Source organism: Musa acuminata, chromosome BXJ2-9 (genome assembly GCF_036884655.1).
Source record: "Musa acuminata AAA Group cultivar baxijiao chromosome BXJ2-9, Cavendish_Baxijiao_AAA, whole genome shotgun sequence".
Classification (NCBI taxonomy): domain Eukaryota; kingdom Viridiplantae; phylum Streptophyta; class Magnoliopsida; order Zingiberales; family Musaceae; genus Musa; species Musa acuminata.
In genome coordinates this window covers 48,968,606-48,988,465 of record NC_088346.1, presented here as the reverse complement: position 1 = coordinate 48,988,465, position 19,860 = coordinate 48,968,606, and the positions used below count along the sequence as shown (strand labels likewise).

At 37.2% G+C, this 19,860-nt stretch overlaps 4 protein-coding genes across 6 annotated transcripts; 1 reads left to right on the top strand and 3 right to left on the bottom strand.

The window, feature by feature from the left end:
* Positions 1-441: 441 nt before the first annotated feature.
* LOC135623808 (nuclear transport factor 2B-like) lies at positions 442-3,562 on the bottom strand. The gene is made up of 2 exons (XM_065127183.1): positions 3,142-3,562; positions 442-719 (listed from the first exon to the last, which is right to left on the bottom strand). Exons 1-2 carry the CDS (start codon positions 3,436-3,438, stop codon positions 645-647), a joined length of 372 nt encoding a protein of 123 aa, XP_064983255.1. The 5' UTR covers positions 3,439-3,562; the 3' UTR covers positions 442-644.
* Positions 3,563-4,519: 957 nt separating this feature from the next.
* Positions 4,520-10,120, bottom strand: LOC135623807 (peroxisome biogenesis protein 3-1-like). Its single transcript, XM_065127182.1, has 7 exons — positions 9,950-10,120; positions 9,687-9,848; positions 9,403-9,602; positions 9,073-9,203; positions 7,704-7,831; positions 7,179-7,418; positions 4,520-4,964 (listed from the first exon to the last, which is right to left on the bottom strand). The coding sequence occupies exons 1-7, from the start codon at positions 9,961-9,963 to the stop codon at positions 4,709-4,711; spliced, it is 1,131 nt and encodes a 376-aa protein (XP_064983254.1). The 5' UTR covers positions 9,964-10,120; the 3' UTR covers positions 4,520-4,708.
* A 711-nt stretch (positions 10,121-10,831) lies between these two features.
* On the top strand, positions 10,832-16,399 carry LOC135623806 (pentatricopeptide repeat-containing protein At5g14080-like). 3 transcript variants are annotated; one of them, XM_065127180.1, is made up of 4 exons: positions 10,832-12,576; positions 13,488-14,146; positions 14,247-14,311; positions 16,261-16,399. In XM_065127180.1, the coding sequence occupies exons 1-2, from the start codon at positions 10,941-10,943 to the stop codon at positions 13,778-13,780; spliced, it is 1,929 nt and encodes a 642-aa protein (XP_064983252.1). In that variant the 5' UTR covers positions 10,832-10,940; the 3' UTR covers positions 13,781-14,146; positions 14,247-14,311; positions 16,261-16,399. The 3 variants fall into 3 exon arrangements, with proteins under 3 accessions (XP_064983252.1, XP_064983253.1, XP_064983251.1); XM_065127181.1 differs by lacking the exon at positions 16,261-16,399 and having other exon boundaries at positions 10,832-12,567; positions 14,247-14,517; XM_065127179.1 differs by lacking the exon at positions 16,261-16,399 and having other exon boundaries at positions 14,247-14,517.
* Positions 14,814-17,368, bottom strand: LOC103999457 (uncharacterized). The gene is made up of 2 exons (XM_009421211.3): positions 16,355-17,368; positions 14,814-15,403 (listed from the first exon to the last, which is right to left on the bottom strand). Exons 1-2 carry the CDS (start codon positions 17,095-17,097, stop codon positions 15,397-15,399), a joined length of 750 nt encoding a protein of 249 aa, XP_009419486.3. The 5' UTR covers positions 17,098-17,368; the 3' UTR covers positions 14,814-15,396.
* Between the last annotated feature and the right edge of the window lie 2,492 nt (positions 17,369-19,860).

The following is a 19,860-nucleotide window of genomic DNA, read 5'->3' as shown; positions in this document are numbered from 1 at the left end:
TTTACAGAAAGAACAAAAGTATTGTCTTTCTGTACCTTCCATTTATCTTGATTTATAGAATTAAATTAAAGACCTTAAGTAGAAGATTGATTGTCCTGATTTTCTCATAGTTTCTTAGTTAATTTAGGATTCATAATAATATTATAATTTATGTAAACTAATTACACTAACATTATCTCTGACATAATTACATATACTTGTTCATTCACAAACCAATTTCTCAATAGAGGGATGTCTAAAACCAAATTAGTAAAAAAAATTTCCGAGTAAATTGTCAATGAGACCTTTTTACCCAAACAATTATTATCACAAAGCATAATCAATCAGGGAACAATCACATTAAAAAGGAGAAGCAGCAGCAAGAAGTATTGCAAAAACAAAAAAAAAAAACCAGTAGATTCATGACTAATCCGCAAATTAATGCGAAGCGAGCCGTACACATAGAAATCATCAGACCTCACCATTTGAATACTTCAAAAGTTTTAAAACCATTTTCAACCATCCGACAGACCAGAAAGAAAAATAAAACAACTGACCATATAAGGAGAAAAAAGAAACTCCTCGAAATCAAAGTCCATAGGTAGAGAAGCATACCATGTTCCACTCGACTGCGGCCTTCGAGTTATAGTAGTTTTATAGATTCATCAGGCATAATTCAGACGGAATACATCATTGAGCACATAGAAGCTTCCCTGAGGTGTTGGCATTAGGTGAAACATCTGCAGCAAAAACACACAAACCAATCACCTCGCTTAACTGACGGTAGAATTGTAATAAATCTTCGGCTGTCATAGTTCGATGCATATGAGCAAATTTCGAAGATGCATAAACATTACTTCACCCAGAGGAACAGAAAGGAAGAAAAGCATTATCAAATCTTTTTGACCAGCTACAATAACGAAGAGGACTAATCAATAATATGCACAATTTAAACAAATATAAATATCAACTCATCAACAAAAGTTTTGTGCAACCTACTAACCATAGAACATCCAAAGAACACGATGCTAAAGAATCCAAGCAGCTCAATATGATCCATCCAAACAATTCACTTAATTAAAATTGACATGGGGTAAGAACAACAATAGCAGACAATTTTTATTAAAATTTGTGATTTAAATCTCTAACAATTCTCAAAGTGTAAACATTGCAAATATGATATCAGTCGCCTGCGTAAAACTTTGGAATGACACAGATTTTCTGTTTTCTAACCACATGATTCTGTTTTGTGTCCGACACTCTGACAGCCCTGTCATGAGATGTGTTTTCAAATATAAGTTTCACCAATTCTGTGTAGCATAACATCTAAGTTTGCTGTTAGATCTTTTTGACAACTTTTGATGCATTGCTTAGACTGTCTGCCGCCCTTTTAATTCATTTAAAACAGAATATTCAAGTATCTCTCCTGACCATAGTCCTTGGCATCGGCAGATTATCATTCGATACACCTTCTAGTATTGGTATCATCCAAGGCCAATCATATTTTAGTTGATTTCCAGATCTTATAACCAAAAATTGATTGAAAAGTAGTTTAAACCAATTAACTTAAAGGAAACTCGCCAATTTTGAACAATTTTAGTCAATTTAGCATCAATAAATGAAGAAAATTGATGGGAGATGCAAAAGTATAAGTGATGGGAGAAGAAAAAAGATCTCTTAATAACTACGATCGAAAAACAGAGAATAAGCTCCTGTTGCATTGGCTATTTACTGCAATAATAGCATTTTTTCTAGTGCTAACCATCCATCACTGCATAATGCATAGCTAAAGGTATAGGGAAAGGAAAGAATAGAGAATATCATTTACCTTTAAAGAAAAGACTTTTATCATATAGAATGAAAATGCCACTGGAATCAGAATTAATTTTTGAGTCCCATGGATGCTTGCTTTGAACAAAGGTTGTTCTGTAACTATCTTTGTATTATCCTCTATTTTATCTGCATAATGATTAGAGAAGCACTGGAATCACAAGGGAACCATTGTCTATCTTCAAAGTTTATTGACTAATATTTATTCGTCAACAATTACCTTATTATTTTTTTATGAATTTATCTCCATAACTTTCAATTGTTATATTTTAGTAATTTCGATCTCATACTTTAATTTCACATGTTTCTTTAAAGAGTTAATTATTTATACAATACAAAGGCAAAAGTATCTTTTATCATATAATATTGTATTATTTACAATGCTTTCCTATCTTTATTATTTTTATAATTTTCATTTTTAAATTGTTTTCTCAAGCTATCACTCATTGATCAATAAATTTTGTGTCGAACACTAAACAAGCACCACATTAACCAAAATTTTGAGATTCTACAATTAGATATGCTCATAAGTAGCAATTGCAAACGAAACAAATGCTGCAAGTATCAAATTGCTACTGAAATACAAATCGAGGATCAAAGACCAACTCTCTAAATGAAAGGAGGCTATGCGGAATAAAATAGTAGGAGGGGAGGAAGGTTGCGTGTGAGGAGGCACCAGGTGAGACGAATGAGAGGATATCCAGATCTAATTTTGACTTGCTTGCAAGTGCGACCATGGCAATTCCAATCCCAATTTTACTTGCAGCATGCCTGTGCACATATTGCAAGCAATCAAATGCTTACAAGTGTGCTGCTTGTTGCAAAAAAGGATTGCAAACAGCCCATTTGCAGGCAACCAAATGCCCCTTCTTCTCCGAGTGTTGTGGGGCTGCTGGTTGTCAAACACTTCTCGCGACTCTTCGCCCATTAAATATACTCTTCGCCGATGTGACCACCAAAATTATTCTTAGCGTTATCTTAAAAAGCCAACCATTCTTTGCTGGTAAAGCACGAAAACATAGAAACGATCGCAAACAACATCGACACCGATCCGACCGGTGTTCGCCATGCAAGAAAACAGCAAACGTTTAACTACGAACGAACCCTAGAATTAGATTAGAAATTCGCATAAAAAGATAAAATCCCAAATCAGACCATTGCATCATAAGAATACAGATGGGGCAAATGAGATCATCAGGTTTAAGATGTAAAGATTCGATGCATCATCGACGATCGTATCATTAAGACGATCTATAGAGGAGATCGGCCGATCTGCTCGAATCGACAGACCGATGGAGGCAAAGGGAGAGTGAGGCGGGGGGGGTAGTATACCTGGCTGAACTTGAGAGTGTGCGATTCCCCGGCGAGCTGGAGGGAGCCGCTGACGAAGACGAGCACACCGCCGGCGGGGCCCGAGGGCTGGCAGTCGACGGTGGAGATGGCGTGGACGCACTGCTGGAAGGGGAGGGAGGCGAGCTTGGCGACGATGGCCTCTGCGCCCTGGATCTTGACGCCCTCGAAGGTCAGCATGGAGGCGTCCTGGTAAAGCCCCCCCAGCGCCACCCGGTTCCCGTCGAACGTCCGGTAGTAGTGATCCACGAACGCCTTCGCAACAGCGTCCGGATCCATTGGTGCCGCCGCTGCCGCCGAAGAAGTCTCGACCTCGTTCTCTCGCCTCTCCGTAGGTATGAAGAGACGCCGAGAGCCAACGAGGGAGGCGACGATGTATCCGAGTCGGGGATAACGGAACTCGCCGTTAGGCCCACTGATTCCCTAGTGGCTATAAAGGCCCATGACGAGATAACGACCGTCAACTCATCCATTAGAGAACCAAAAGCCCAATGTTTTTTCCTTTTATTTTATTTTCTTTCCTTTTTTTAAAAAATATTTTCTCATACATATGTCAGAATTCAACTTGCGGTAAAACATTATAGTATATCATTAACTAAATCAAAAATTTAATTATTTATAATTAAACCTACTTATTTTTTTTCTTTCGTTGATATATTTATAATTATATAATTGATTGATATGTCTTTATTGTAATCCCACGGATGACTTAATCTAAAATGATAACGGACCTAAAATTATGATAGATCCTATCCACCCATGTACCATTCGAATAGCTCCGAGGTGTTGTGTTGACTAACATTCCGCACCACTGCAAACTAGAAAACCTACAAAATAATTGTTTGAATAGTTTGGTACTTAGTAGTTTTATCTCTGCAACGACGACTGCGTACAACATACATTTATAAATAATCATAAAAAACAATCAAAATGTGTATCAAACCTACTGCAAACCCTTTATATATTATACAAAACATGAATAAAACTGAAAAACATAAATATATATGAGTATTATATCAAACACTCTTTGTTTGTGACAATAAGACACCAACACTTATTTGTCTTCCTTACGATACATAATTTGTCTTCACATTCAAAAGATATATGAAAAAAATAATTTAAGGTAAAGAAATCCACAACACATGATTTGTCTTCCTTCTCTGCAAGTCTCTTCATCATCTCAGAATACATTCCCAAGGAATGTGGAATAACAATTTAAGGTAAAGAAATCCAGAACTATCAAACACTGAACCTTGTGGGGAAACAGCAGCAACAACTGCAGAGCTTGTATCCATGTATGTTGGTTGTCAAGCAACTCAACAATGGACATTCTTCATGGTGGTTATGTATAAAAACTTAATTCATCAGTGAAAATACCATTAACAAAAGAATAATCTCTACATATACAGTTTAATGGACTTCTAGATAACTTTCATTTATTCATCCTAGATTGCTAAGACTTCCTAATGAATGAGCAAGAGAGAAGCTGTTACACAAAAGTTGCGGCGTTCTATCGTGAGCAACGCATCAACTAAGCAATCGTTGTCGCTTATGATGCCGATGGCATGTTAGCATATAGAAGAGTGTAGAACAGTTCTACCTCTGACAAGCTTCGAATGGCCTGCACGAATTTGTTGCTGCTGGGTTCATCAAGTAAAGGCAAGCTTAGTCGTGTGATTTGTGGCAATAGTTTCACCAAGGGAATTCCTATAGAGCTTGTTCCTCCAACATGTATGCCAATGTCCTCGATCAAAATATTGACTACCTTTTTCAGAGATATCTCCAAGACATTGCCAAAATCAGGACTGCAAGGAGAGTAAAAGGTCAAAGAAGTCCAAGCATAAGCAAATAGCACAAGTTAAATAAACTAAAGTACCACAACATCAACTTCTTAAATAAGTGATAAGCTAAATCTTTTTATTTTCTGTAAGAATTTCTGCCTTGGTTTGACAAATATATGCAACAATAATAAAATATACCAAATGCATCATCTTTGCTAACTTGAACTTTCCTAAAATTTTATCAGAAACAATTCTATAACCTTAGTAGAAAAAGAAAAGCAATGAGAGATCACATATCTGCAGTAAACATTACAAGTCAGAAGTGTACTTGTACCATCAGCAGAACTTCAACACACCACTAACAAGCTGGTGCATTGCTAGCAAATTATATCAAAGGTTAAACAAAGAGAACATTTCAAACTACAGATTAGGATGCAATTCATATTAATTTAAGAAACCATCTTAAGATGAACTTAACAGCTGCAGAGAGGAAATCTAGACCTTCAGTCCTACATATTTAATAAATCCATTAGCCACCTGCTGATTGGGACCAGTAAAGGGATGCATCTTCCATATTTGGAGAACATGTAAAATATTCCTTGAAAAAATGAAAGCTGGCAGAGCACAGAACCTTACAATACTCCTAATGTTAAAAGTGTTTCAGTGACAAATCGCCAGCATGGCTAAGTTTTGGATTCTAAGCACTTTTAAGAAATAAGATGTGAGATGAATGTGGAAACACACGGTTATAAAAACAAACCTATACACTTGTACAATCAATCAAACAAGATGGTCTCATTGTATGAAACATTAACAGTCCTCATGATAGTTGCCTAGACTGAAACTCTAGACAAAATGAACTTCCCCAATCATTGCATTAATTGGATCCATGCCTGTATTTCTTCTCCCTATTTTGCTTGCTTGCTTAATGGTAGATCTTTTAAATGGTTGAAATCAACACCCTTTGTCTACCGGGTCCAGGATCTTCTAAATGGTTAAAGAAATTGAGGTGTCTTACCTTATGTTTGCTGACAAAATGCTTGTAGCTTTTAGGGGTGATAGCAAATTCTGTATCAATATTCTGATGGTAGGTATTTTTATTCAAGTAAGCTTATAATTAACAAGAGCAAATATGAACTTTACTTGCCTGAATGATGCAATCCTACTGTGAGACACTCTATCAATGGGGCCTTTGGGGTTAGAGACAAACTGATGATAATCTGTGTGTGCATGCGTGCACATGCACACGCACAGAGGTAACAACAGTTACTAGCAGTAATGGACAAATAGAATAAGGATTGATGGCATTTTACTAGCACTAGTTGGGGATGAGAAGTGTTGAGGTCATGTAAGGAGGATTTGATAGTTTTTCAGGATAAAGAATAATTTAAACCATCAGCAAGAGACAAATCAATTTAAATACAGCGTCACAACGAAGAGGAGGAAAACTCCGTTGGAATGAAATGGCTAGAAAGGATCTATGTAAGCGAAATGTTGGCTTGGTAGGGATCAACCACATCCTATATCTAAATTCATGAAGAGTTCAGACTCTCAGAAATATAAGTTACTTCAATTCAGAACAACATCATCCTGTTTGCTAGATGCCGATAAATATATATTAGAAAAATATGAAGCTACACAAGAATAATATGTAGCAGGATTTAGAGTTACTACTGTGACTAATTTATATAAACTTATACAAATTGCCCATGATTATTCTGCACTACAATATCACTGAAGTAGTGTTGTTTGTTGGAAGTGTGTGTGAACATTGCCCACCTTAATGTGCATACCCTAAAATTGAACCAGTAATTTTTGTTATAGCTCGTCGTTCTTGCTATGTGATTCAAGCATTCTCATATACCTCCCACCCAAATCCAACCACATTATTGTCGCCTCATGTCTCACCCCAAAATATTTTGAAAAATATGCATATGCATAACTACTGAAAATGAACAAAATGAACCTCCAAACATAGCCTAAACATAAATCTAAAATTCAGAAATTAAGGAAAGGAAATTCTCAATGCACTCCTAATCTAATATAAAATAGGACAACTCAAATATGGTAATTCTTCTTGGAACAAGAGGTCTTTCAAAAATTCACCAAGAACGAGTTCTTTTTAGTACTAGTGTCAATCATGGGATGCAAACTCTACTATAGGTCCACTAATAGCCTTCAATGTACCAATAAATATGTGCATGAATTATTCGTTAAAACTAGGATTTATTTGCATACCTGGAAAGCACAGCATGAGTCTCAAACAATAGCTGCTCAAGTTTGGTTGCATCCATTAAAATAGAGGAATCATCAAATCCTTTGGCAGACATGGCCATCTGTTGCTTGTAGTCATTAACATTATCAGGCACCAGATAATGTATCCAGTAATTAGATTCAGAAGTATTCATGAACATCTCCAAAATTTGGATCATTGTTTCACGCAGTTGGAGCATGCTAAAAGGCTCCTTAAGCTGCTTGCTGGTCATGGTTGCACGATGAAATAAAAAGATCAGAGATGTTAGTAACAAAATCATATATAATTTGTTTCTCAAGATGCCTATCATAACATTTTTGTATATAGAAATTGGATGTTATCTTAAAGTGCCTCTCAATCTCGAAGACAACAGTTGCATATGAATACAAGTACATGGATCCATTAATGTTATAATCAAATGCTTAAATTGATTGAATGAGTATGAACATAAAACTTTAACAATCATTTCAAACATGGTAAATAAGAATCAAGCTTCATTAAGTCCTTACTCTTTTAGAACTTCCATAGCAGCATTCTGCATGTTCATGATTAGTGAATTGATTCCATAGGTAGCAAGGTAGTCTGCAGTAGCTAGAAAATCTTGTTGGCCATGCCTACTAAATGAATCAATCTCGTCCTGCCAAAAAACGAAAACTATAAATTATGTGTATGCTATGTTATAATATCTTTACCGACCAACAGAAAAAAGGAAACGCATGCCCTCTAGATAAGCCAAAGTTGAATTCTGTCTCAGTGCACAATTTCTGTAAGTTTTCCTTTAACTAATGTTGGACAATCCACGTAGTTTACTTTAATCATAACAGTAAGGTCATTGTTAATTCTTAGTCAGGTCAAATCTGACCATAAGTTGTATTTTCAAATAATTTTAATAATATATATGAATTCCATCCCTTTTCATGGCAATTATAGCAACAATTTGATTCTTTCTTTTACCTTCACCAAGATTTATGCAAGATATAATTCTGTTAAGGAAAACCACAATAGGAGCTGAGTTTAGGGACATCTAGATGCTCCTTTAGGTGGGATTTCATGGACTAAAAATTTACTAAAAAATGAAAGTCTCACATAAATTTTGCTTATTTAGAGACCAAAATTTAGTAAGGATTTGAGTGTGTGAAGTTCCTATGCAAGAGTTGATCAGAGAAATCCAATTGTTTATTGGTAAGTTACAGATGCCTGGATATTGTTGAAGCTTTGTCTGATAGTTGACTACCATAAGAACAGAAGCGGATAAAAAATGCAATAATGCCAAAAATCTAAGAAAGCAAGGACAACACCGAAAATAAATTATTGAGAAGCTAAAAAACATATTTAAAATTAATTTATGGTAGTAGAACCACTTGAATTTGGCACAAAAAAATAATATCATCTACATCATAAAGTAATCGACCTAAGTCTCATAAACAAATCATCTCCACTTAGGTGGTAGTTCAAACAGGCAATATATCCATTTGTGCCAGTTCATCCATCATTTTGGAGCATCCCAACGAATACACCAACAAACATACTAAATACACAAATCAAATAAAAAAGGTGCACCTTCTAAGAAAACAATTAATATCATAAGATCCATCCAAGATCATAGAGGCTACTGGGAGGAATATATCATGCAAAGGGACATAAGAAAATTCGTATGGTTGCATGGGAAAAATCTATAGAAGATGTACAATAAGTCATACACTATTGCGTTACTTCAACAGGAGTAGCACAGATACTTCAACGATTAGAAAGCACAAATAAGTTTGATCTTATTATAGTCCATCAGAAAAGGCACAATCTACCATATTTGGCGCATCTGCTCATGCACACGCTGAAACAAGCCTTTTACACTTTCACACGAATGAAAAAGATACTTACCAGAGATAGAGAATTCTCAGAACCACGGGCAATCTCTAGATAGAGTTGTCTCCCTAAAATGTTAACTTGAACTCTCACGTATAAGCAAATCACCGTCATCGACCACAAGGAAGCTGCCGTCCTTGTGAAGCCTGGAAGAAAAACATTTACAGAAGAATTAATTGGCTAAAAAATAATCCCTCTTAATGAAGAAAGTTCTCAACTTCCTTAAATCAGCAGCAATGACAACATATGTCTAACAAGACAAGTGAATTTACACGTTTGGACGGCAACTGGGAAAAGAATCGGAGACAAATAAAGAAGAAAGAATGCACATTGCATTGGGCATACTCAGAATTTTAAGTCTGTCCCACAGCTCAAGTTTCTCCTTGCCGGAGAGCGCGCTCGATTGTCCCTTCCCCTGCATTAGCTTCTCCGTCAGATGCGAGAGGTCCAAATCCTCCGATATCCTGGACCGCAGGTAGTGCATCGCGTACGGAAGAGTGGTGGTGTCGGAAATCCTCTGGATGTTCTCGAAATGAGCCTGCAATCTGCCCACCAACCAACCAACCACAATAAGCAGCAGCACAAAACAAGAAAAAGGAAAACGACGGCAAAAAGGAGGAAAGGATTACTGGTTCTTGATGAGTTCATCGACTCGTCGAGCGCCGTCGAGCTGCCGCTCCAATTCGGACAATCTCCTGCTGTGACTCACATAGAGTTTGTAGACGAGATATCCGCTCCCCAACACACCAAGCGAAATCAGAATCCTCCTCCTGTGCCTGCTCCAGAAACCCCTAAACCATGGCGCCCAATCATCCAAAAACACGAGCTTGAGCGTGCTACCTCCGGATCATATCAGGAAAAGCTGATGCAAGGAGAAGCAAGAGGGCACTACCTTAAAGAAAGCATCGCATAGCTGGACGATTGAAGAGAATTCTTCGACAGGAACGTGAAACTGGAGATCAAATCGGAGGGGAAGGGAGGAAGAAGACGCGGGACCTCGATGAGGTCGACAGGAAAGCTTAGGATCGAGGGAAGGAAAGAGATTATTCCATCTCTGTTTCCGAGAAGTGGCTTTAGGGAGTAATCCCTAAACCTCACCGGCTCAGGCGAAAGAGGATTTGGGCCGGCCCAAGAAGAACCCGAGGGCCCAAAACACAGGAATACCTCTTCAGCGTGGCTTTATAGACACGTGGGGCCGTCAGCCACATATATCACGTGTCCACATCCACCCACGTGTTCAAATTTCCGGACCCCAAATCAAGCGAAAGAATCGGAATCCGATTTCCATCAATATCTACAAAAGATCTGCTTCGCGTTCACGCTAGATTTGAGCAAGGAATAGATTACGCATCTTATCTCAGAAAGTGACGGCCAAGATTTAGCAAGTGAACGGTACGCCACAACCACAGTAAGTTCAGTTCCTCTTTGTATTGAAATGTATTATGAGCTTTTATTTCTTAAGCTTCATAATTTAAATCGTGAATCGAACCATTCTCCAATCGCAACGTTTAGAACATTAGAACCTCGATTAAATTATCTGGATATTTATTTACTCTAAAAACATATTTTTATTGTCTCCTACTCTCAAAATATAAATCGTTATATTAAATGTCAATTATTTTCTTAACTAATTTAATATTGTACATAATAAATCATAGTATAATTTTAGATTTGATTGGATCGATGTCCAATTCAGTTCGGATGAGTAGTGGCGCCTATGGGTATTACTTGGGCTTTTATGACTCAAATGGGCTTCGTCTTTTAGGCTCAGAAGGACCGTCGCAAAGCACAGTTCTTTGTCAACAGTGAGCGACGGCCTACGATATGCCCCGCAACGACTTCTCCGCCGGCGACCGAGCACGCCCCCTCCGCATCCGCCTTCCATGGCTGAGGTCGCCAGGCGCCTCGGCCGCGCTTTCCTCTCCGCCTCCAAGCCCTCCCACTCGTGGAGCCCCGCCGTTGAGCAAGTCCTCCGCCGCGGACTCCCGGCTGCGTCCCTTACCGCTTCCCTCGTCGCTGCCGTCATCGACCCCCACCTCCTCCACCACCATGACCTTGCCGCCGGTCTCTTCCACTGGGCCGCGCAGCAGCCCAACTTTTCCCACACTCCTGAGACCTACCACTCCCTTCTCAAGTCGCTCTCCCTCTCCCGCCATCCCCACTTAATTCAATCTCTCCTCAAGACGGCTAAAACCCACCGAGTTTCGCTTCTTTTTTCTTCTTATCAGCTCGCCATATCTTCCCTTTTGCTCTCAGGCAAGTCAATTGAAGCCGCCCAGCTGATCGACCCAGCAACCGAGAATGGTGTCGAGGAGTTTCCTTCCTCACTGTACAACTCCCTTCTTGCTGTACTGTCCTCCGACGGATTTCTTGATGTCGCAAGAAAGGTGTTCGACAGGATGCTTACGAGAGGTATCATGCTTAATGATGTCGGTTTTGGTGTTTTTATAGGTAAAGTTTGCGACTTGGAAGGATTGGATGGAGTTTTGGGTGTACTCGATAGAATTAAAAAGCTGGATTGTCAATTTAATGGCTCGGTTATTGCTGCTTTAGTCGTAAATAGGCTTTGTCGAGCTGGGAGGATTGAGGATGCTTGGTGTGCATTGGAGCAGCTTAGAAATAGATGCTGTAAACCTGATTTTATTGCATACAGGTTAGTTTCTGAAGGCTATAAGTTGGCCGGTAGGGCGGAAGAAGCAGGAAGGATTTTGAAGCAGAAAAGGAAGTTTGGTGTGGCACCAAGAGCGAAAGATTATAGAGAATTCATCCTTTCATCAATATCAGATAAAAGGATTCAAGAAGCTAAGGAATTGGGTGAAGCAATTGTGGATGGACAGTTTCCAATTGATGATGATGTGCTTGATGCTTTGATTGGATCAGTTTCAGCTATTGAACCTGACTCTGCAATTTTATTCTTCAAGTACATGATTGGAAAGGACCGATTTCCTAGCCTTTCAATGCTGAGCAAGTTGAGTAGGAATCTTTGTAGAAATGAGAAAAGTAATGTTATGTGGGATGTCTACAGGGTCCTTATGGATAAAGGTTATTTTAATGGAGTGGAGCAATACAATGTAATGGTTTCATTCTTGTGCAAGGCAGGAAGAGTAAGGGAAGCCTACGAGGTGCTTAGGGAGATGAAAAAGAAGGGTTTTGGTCCCAATATTTACTCTTATAACTGTTTGATGGAAGCTTGTTGCAGAGAGGATCTCTTGCGACCAGCTAAAAAGCTTTGGGATGAGATGTTTGCAAATGGTTGCAGTGCTGATTTGCAAACATACAACATTCTTATACGGAAGTTCTCTGAAGAAGGTGAAGCTGAAGAGGCCCGGCAACTTTATTGTCATATGTTGGATAAAGGAGTGATCCCAGATTGTGTTACATACACATCCCTTGTCAAAGTGCTCTATCGAGAAGAAAAGATTGAAGAGGCGATTCAGATCTTCAAAAAATCCATGGATCAGGATATAGCACTTGGTAGCTCTATATTGAGTCTGTTAGTCCTTTTCCTTTGTAAGGATGGTATATTTTTTTCACTAAGATCGTTCTTCATTTATTCAAATTATAATGTTTCCATGCTCATGATTTAGTTATTAATGCATAATAAATTTTTTCTTGAACTGAACCTGTCTTTTTTCTTTTTGCTGATTGATTTTTACTTTAGGACTAGGATAAGTTACATCACCTGTACTTGGACCTTGGAATAGGTTATTTGGGCCTCAATTTATGACTTCAATTTATGCATATTGACTCATTATACTTCAATAAACAAAGTTCAAGTGATGTCAAACTTCATTTTCTTGACTTGCCAAATAATGCAGGCACGTCAGACAACATTGGTTGTTAACATTTATACCATGTTGGCAAGTGAAGTCCTGCTGTGCAGTCGTATCAGCTCTCTCTAGTTTTATTGATGGAAACTGATGCAGAAGCTGACTGAAATCTTAATTTAAGTTTAGAGAGTTAATTGGTAAAAACTGAAGTCCAAAGAACCAAGAAATTTACCCTAAAGTTCAACACCTAGTTCTGTAGACTAACCTCAAGAATTATGATTTCCAAGACCTTTTTTTTGTTGCATTCCACAAGATGAATCAATATTTTTTTGTAATTGTGATAGAATTCTAAAATCCTGATAAGTATTATACATTAGATTAGCCATCTTATGTGAATTGAGATAATGCCTGGAAGAATGATAAACTTATGTGTCAACATGTAATGTTGCTAAAACGTACATTTTAAGAGTTATGAGTTGATAACTGCTACACTTCAAAATTAGGATTTGAGCTTGATGATTTAAGCAAAGATCATACGAATAAATTCAAGAGATAGTACCCATATCTTCAGAAGGCATCAATGTGAGCCAAGATATTTCTAAAGCTTTGAAGTTCTGTGCATCAGTTTTCCTGATAGTTATAATTTCATGCATTATACAGGTAAGTATATGGTGGCTTCTGGTCTCATGCAAAGTTCTCCTTCTGAAGTGGCAAGTTCAGATTCTCATGTCATTCTACTGAAAGGCTTAATGGATGCTGGTTTAGTTGAGATGGCTGTTAAGCACATTGATTGGATTAAAACTGATTCTCATGTCAAATTTCAAACAGTACTAACAGAGCTTATGGCATCTCTTTCTACTGCACCAAATCTAGAGCCTGTTACACGATTGCTTCGAGCAATGCATGCACGAGGATTTGTTTCTGATGATGGTCCATGGATGAGTTTGTTGTGAGGTCATTGTGCATGGAGCAAATCAGTTTCCCAATTGCTTTAAATATGCAAAACCGGAAGTGAACCTCACAAGTTACACTGGAAATGCATTTGCATGAAAAATTTTGTCCAGGGTGATTATGTTTCTTCTGTTTCTGGGTTCTACGGAGTGCATATCAATCGGGAGATAGATTTAGACACATCCTGAAATTTACTTCAAAGCAAGGATTTTCCTCTGCCACAAACAAATCTTATCCAACTCCAGAAAGATCCAACCCATCACCAGAGTGGCTTCCAAAGATGAGGTGATCAACCAATCCATTGTATCTCCTATTCCCGCTTCAAATATTTTGGTCTCCATCGCCATGTATGGGCTTCTCCTTAAGAGGTAATGTTCGAAGCATCTTAAGAGGTAGGACATTACAAAAATGGTACTATCTTTAGATGCTGATTATTTCTTTAAATATTTCTCTGTGTTTTGCCTGCAGAATATGATCCTTATTTTTCACAACAGGAGCTGTAGATCCTTGGAGATAACAATTATTTGCACAAGGTACTTTGATTTTACTGACAAATATCATTTTGGATGATGGTCAAGTAGAAAGGATATCATACTTTGGCATTCTCCCAAGATTTTACTTCTAAACTATGATGGAGTGATTGAGAATCACTATTTAATTTTCTAGTCAGTTCTCCTGGTCGAATAAAACTAAATGTCTGTTCAACATTTTACATAGGAAATCTGGTTTTGTTTTACCATCCTATCGTCTCCTCTCTGTCATTATGCGAAACAAATGCTTCCATTTCGTTTTTCATTTAATTTTTTATATTGATTATCTAGTCACTCTGTGTGATATGCTTTGAGTGTTTTTTTGGAATTTTTAATGAATGTTATTATTTCTCCAGTTGCCTCTCTTCATGCAACTAATCTTATTCAACTTAATTCACCTAACTGCGATACTTGAAGTCTCATATAGAAATTTTCGTAACATCACACATTTCGTATTCTATCTTTTATCGACATCCTCGATGTTGTTTTCATCATGTTATTTATTAATTTCCTAATATGCCTATCTACAAAGTATAGTTATAAAATTGACATATATAATTTTCTTTCTAATTCATGTGGCACACATCAATCATATAAGCTCTTGATGGCTGTCTCTATTTTTTAATCAACCACATCTCAGTGTCCGAATTATGTCTTCATCTCCTGCTGAATAATAATAGATTCACAACAGCATAAACTTTTAGTTTTGGAAACTTGATATCTGTGTATAGATACTCTTGATTCATCTCTTAGAATTGCTAACAATTTAAAAACAGATTCTACTTCTTTCTAATATTTGACTGTATTTACAATTCCAAACTGTAAATGCTGGTGATATATTGAAACAGAAACTGGAAGTTGACCAGCAATGCTGGTGATAGTGTTCAGTTATCACATTAAGTCATAATATCTAAAACACTGGAAGATAATATAGAAAAGATTGTGAAAGACAAAAGCAAACAAAGTCTTAGCCTATCTGATTCCCTAAAATTGTTAGCATCATCTTCAACAGCAGACTCATCCAACATCAATCAATCTTCTGTGTTAGCTCCTGAAAGAATGGTCGTTTAGCTGTGATTTCTTCTTACTTATTGTCTGCCACAGAAAACCATTTAGGTATAGAAACTGACATTCTTGTTCAAGCAAATAATTGAGTTTCTAACAGTGGAGATAATCCACAGAGATAAAGACAAGAAAAACCGAAGGAATTTGTTTAGCTAATTTTAGATATGAACCATGATTTTGTAGAACCTGACCTGCAATCAAGATTAGAAACAAAGAAAAACCTATATTGAATCCATGCTACCTCGGCCATCATACAGCTAAGGAATGAATTGGATGTACAGGCTAGTTCATTTTCATTAAATCATCTCTAGTTATAATCTTGTCATTGGTTGAAAGCTATCCAAAAGCCATAAATTTACTAGGAAGCATCTGGTTTGCATCTTTATGTTTGATGACCGATTAAAACATCTGCTTGATGTTTTTTGGCTGGGAAGCTATTGATGAGATTCTCTTTTGCCTATTGTTCTAAGTCCAATCATAGGAACTTCCTAGCATTCCATTTCACTTTCAGAAAATTTAAATGCCCATATTTGTGTCCTTGAATAATAGGCAAGCCTTTTGAAAGCTGATAGAGAGGGTTTTGTACTAGAATTACAGGGTTACAGAAATTAGGAAAGATTAGCATCATTCAACAGCACAACCTATTTTGTTTGGTCAGCAACTCAGTATTGCAATCAGGAAGTAGTTTATAGATCCTTTTAGTTTGCATAACTCTCACTGGTTACTTCAGATATTGACAATCTATCACATCTACAGGTAATCTATCACTCATCTTGTTAATATAATTTTCGTTCTATCAGATTGCCGTTTTGCTTTCAATTGCAAGCATGAATTTTTTTTTTTATGTGCAATTGACTAAAAGGAAATTGTTGGTAATCGTATGCAAGCATTGACAAGCTTGAGAGTAAGATCGATGCCAAACTATGATTGAAGTGCGGTTGAAGAAGATGAGAAGAGCAAGAGGAGAGGACAAATGTGCACCTTTCTTCTGCCATATCGGAAGGAGCGGAATTGGCATGGCTTTCCTCCATCTCCATCCTCTGCATCTGCTGTTCCAAGTGTTCAACTCTATCCACCAGACCTGTCATCAGCTCGCAATGCTGGGTACTGCGCTCGCGTAGTGCGACCACCAAGCGCTCCAATCTCTCGTTCTCTGCGATCATCTTCTCCATCATCTCCCTCATATCTAGAAGATCGAACGCATGCACCATCTCCGGCTCTTCTAGGGTTCGAGCGGCGATCGAATCCACCAAGTCCTGCAACGAGATAACCCGCCGGATCACCTTCTTCCGGTAATCCCTCGCCCAACGCACGTTATCCAGACGAAGGAGCACCGCCATAAGCATCTCGTCCGCCCTCTGCCGCTCCTTGGGATCCCTCTGAATCGCCCCCTCCCGCGCACGGATCGTCCTCTCCACCTCGCCCACCTCCGCGGAGATCCGCGAGAGAACCCTCACGCTCTTCCGCGCCAAGAACCCCCGCCAAAGCCTCTGGATCATCACGGCCGCGGCGGCCCTCAACAAGTTCGACGGCCTTGCGGTGGCCGGCTTCTTCTGCCGCTGCTGCTTCATCTTCCCTGCCTCCTCCTCGTCGTGGCCGGTGATGGGGATCCTGACGACATTGTGCTTCTCGGTCACAGTACGTGATCGCGGGGGTAGGTCCTGGTGGCCGTGGCCGTGGCCGAAAGGGAAGCCCCGGGGGTTGGTGCCGAAGGGAAACTCCATCCTTTCCTTGTTCGCTTGAAGGAAGTCGATCACGAGCTCGAGAGCGATCGAGATACGCTTTTACCGGGAGGACGGGGATACGCTTTTATAGGGATTCTGGTCAACCTAGGGATCCTGGTCAACTTAGGAATCGTGGACGTAAGTATGTAAGTCTTGGATGGCTTCGCCAATAAAGGACTTCTCACATGGGATCATAGAGAAATAGTCACAACAGGTAGGAAGATATGGCTTTTAATGGGATTTTTTAATTAATTTAAAAAAACAATCCCTTGATTTTTTTTTTATTGATATATGCTTTGCTAAATTTGATTTTAATTGTTTGATGCGGATGTCAATTTTGAACCAACATAAGATAGATCTTTCATCGTATTTATTTTAAAATGATATGATATCAGATAAAGCCCTTTCGATACTTAAGTTATTTCTTTGTTCGGAAGATTCATTCGAATGTCGAATCTATATATTGGAATAATTGTTGTCAATATATGTTAGCATAGTTTTCTCATCATATTAAATTAAAAATGAGTATGTTGATATTTGATTATATATGTCCATTTTTTTATGAGGGGCTATGGTACATTAAATTGATTGATGATAGCAAATATTTTTATGGAAACTTTGTATGAAAAAATAACATGTGAAATTATGATAAATATATAAATTCATTAAAAAATATTATGGATACTTGAAATTATTAGTAGGAAAATTACCATATATGTCATGAGCAAAATTGTAACTTTTTTATGTTAAAGTTCCTAGAAATGTGGGGCCTTCCATATCTTATTTATATTTTTGTTTGCATGCTTATTATTGATATTTGATTAATTACTTAGATACATGATTGATGAAACAAATTACTTGTTTATTTTTATGAATGCTAGCAATAATATATATATATATAGCATGGCTACATGTTTTGTCATAATAACCTTGAGGCATTAATAAAAGAATCATGATTTTTGTATCATCCTGAGAACAAGCTAATAATATATAATGGATACTTACAACACTTAAGAACCCAACATTTGTGGTAGGCAGATTAATATGATTACAATAAGCTAATTGATTGGCTAATGAGTATATTAAAAAGTAAAAAATATATTAGTACTTAAATGAAGCTTAACCTCAACATTCGGTGATTGTTTATTGTTCCTATGCAAAGATATTCAAAGAGTTTAACTCTCTAAGAGGTGATATTTTTTACGATATACAATTCGACACACATTTCTGATAGGGTTTTCTTATATAAGAATATATATATTGTCGCAACGAGAAAATAATTAATTTTTTTTGTATAATTAATGCGCAACTTCACGATTAGTCATGAAGTAAGTAAAATTATTTATACTAAGTAAAATTTAAACTGTATAAAATATTTCATTGAGTGCACTGTATATGCGACGAATAGTATCTTTGTTAATTAATTAATTATTTATTTATTTATTATTTTTAATCTTAATCTTTGAAAATTTTGAGTTATGCATGAGATTGTTAGAATTATATTCTAAAACTTAAAATTTTACAAAAATAATTTTATTATTTATAAAAAATATTTTAATGAAATGACTTTTCTCTTGAGATAATATATTTTCAATATAACTTTGAGCATCTGTAGTCTCAATCAATAGATTCCTAAACAACCAACCAATTTCTTCTGTGTCTCTTCTCCCTTTCGCTAGAGAGAGCGAGAGAGGGGGATGGCATTGTCACGGAGACGAGGTCCGAGGGATGGGTTCATTAAGTGAGAAGACATTATAGCAGCATGCGAGTAGGACGGATCACGTGAAGGAGTAGTGGGAATGTGTGCTTGAGATGGTATGTTTCTCTCCCATGTAGTTTAGACTTGCCCACAAACTGTTTGACAGATTGCAAATATGCTGTTATAGTACTGGTTTAGGTAGCATAGTACAAGTTTTAGGTTCCTTTAGTTGGTGCGGCTCACTAAATACAACTAAGGAATCATTTAATTGTACACCAAGTTGTTCTTTTATTGTGGTATCTCTTAAATGTTGTCTCTTTCAGAGTTAAGGCATTAAGAACGTTGTTTTTTAGACCTTTTCTGCAATGAAAGTATAATCTAATAGGTTCATTTTAATCCAAAGCTTATGATTTATTGTTTCATTAGCTTGTTTGGAGGCAAACCACAACTATTTTGATATTTTCTCATATCATTAGCCAAATTTTGAATTGTTTTATTCACAACATAATTAGGATTGTCTTTCCTTAGAGCATATTCATGGAAAGATTTAACAAAGTAGCAGCAAAATCAAAACAAAAATGCTGAAAAATTAAATAAATCTAACTTTAAAAAAGAGATTTGGATATATATATATATATATATATAGTACCTCTCTTGTAGCTCTGCAGAATTCATAGGTTATAAGAATAAGTCATTAAATGAATAAAATCTCTAACAAAATAAAACAGCAAATAATTTCATGAAGCAATAAAATTGATTGATAGATTTAGTAAAATTAAATCAATAATAAATAATCAGTGTCTTGTTAGAATTAAATAGGATGATAATTTTATTTTTTTTCTTCTCATCTAATTTCTAACAAAGTGAGAGGTAAAGGGAGACATGGTGATGATTCTTGCTATGTTGTTGCCTTGCCTTCACATCCCACTCTCGGTAGCAGCCTTCAGCATCAACAAACAAAAGGTCTAATGATCTCCAATTCAACCCATCAAATCCACTAATCTGTTGTCCTCTTGAATGGCCACAAGTCCTTAGAATAGCTCAAAAAGTAATCACAATGCCCT

Coding starts and splice junctions, on each gene's coding strand:
- LOC135623808 (XM_065127183.1), bottom strand. CDS start 3,438: ATGGATCCGGACGCTGTTGCGAAGGCGTTCGTGGATCACTACTACCGG. Junction 720..3,141: donor ACACTCTCAAGTTCAGCCAG/GTATACTACCCC, acceptor TTTTTGCTGCAG/ATGTTTCACCTAATGCCAAC.
- LOC135623807 (XM_065127182.1), bottom strand. Junction 9,603..9,686: donor GATGAACTCATCAAGAACCA/GTAATCCTTTCC, acceptor GTTGGTGGGCAG/ATTGCAGGCTCATTTCGAGA. Junction 7,419..7,703: donor GCTATGGAAGTTCTAAAAGA/GTAAGGACTTAA, acceptor AACCATGACCAG/CAAGCAGCTTAAGGAGCCTT.
- LOC135623806 (XM_065127180.1), top strand. CDS start 10,941: ATGGCTGAGGTCGCCAGGCGCCTCGGCCGCGCTTTCCTCTCCGCCTCC. Junction 12,577..13,487: donor CCTTTTCCTTTGTAAGGATG/GTATATTTTTTT, acceptor TGCATTATACAG/GTAAGTATATGGTGGCTTCT.
- LOC103999457 (XM_009421211.3), bottom strand. CDS start 17,097: ATGGAGTTTCCCTTCGGCACCAACCCCCGGGGCTTCCCTTTCGGCCAC.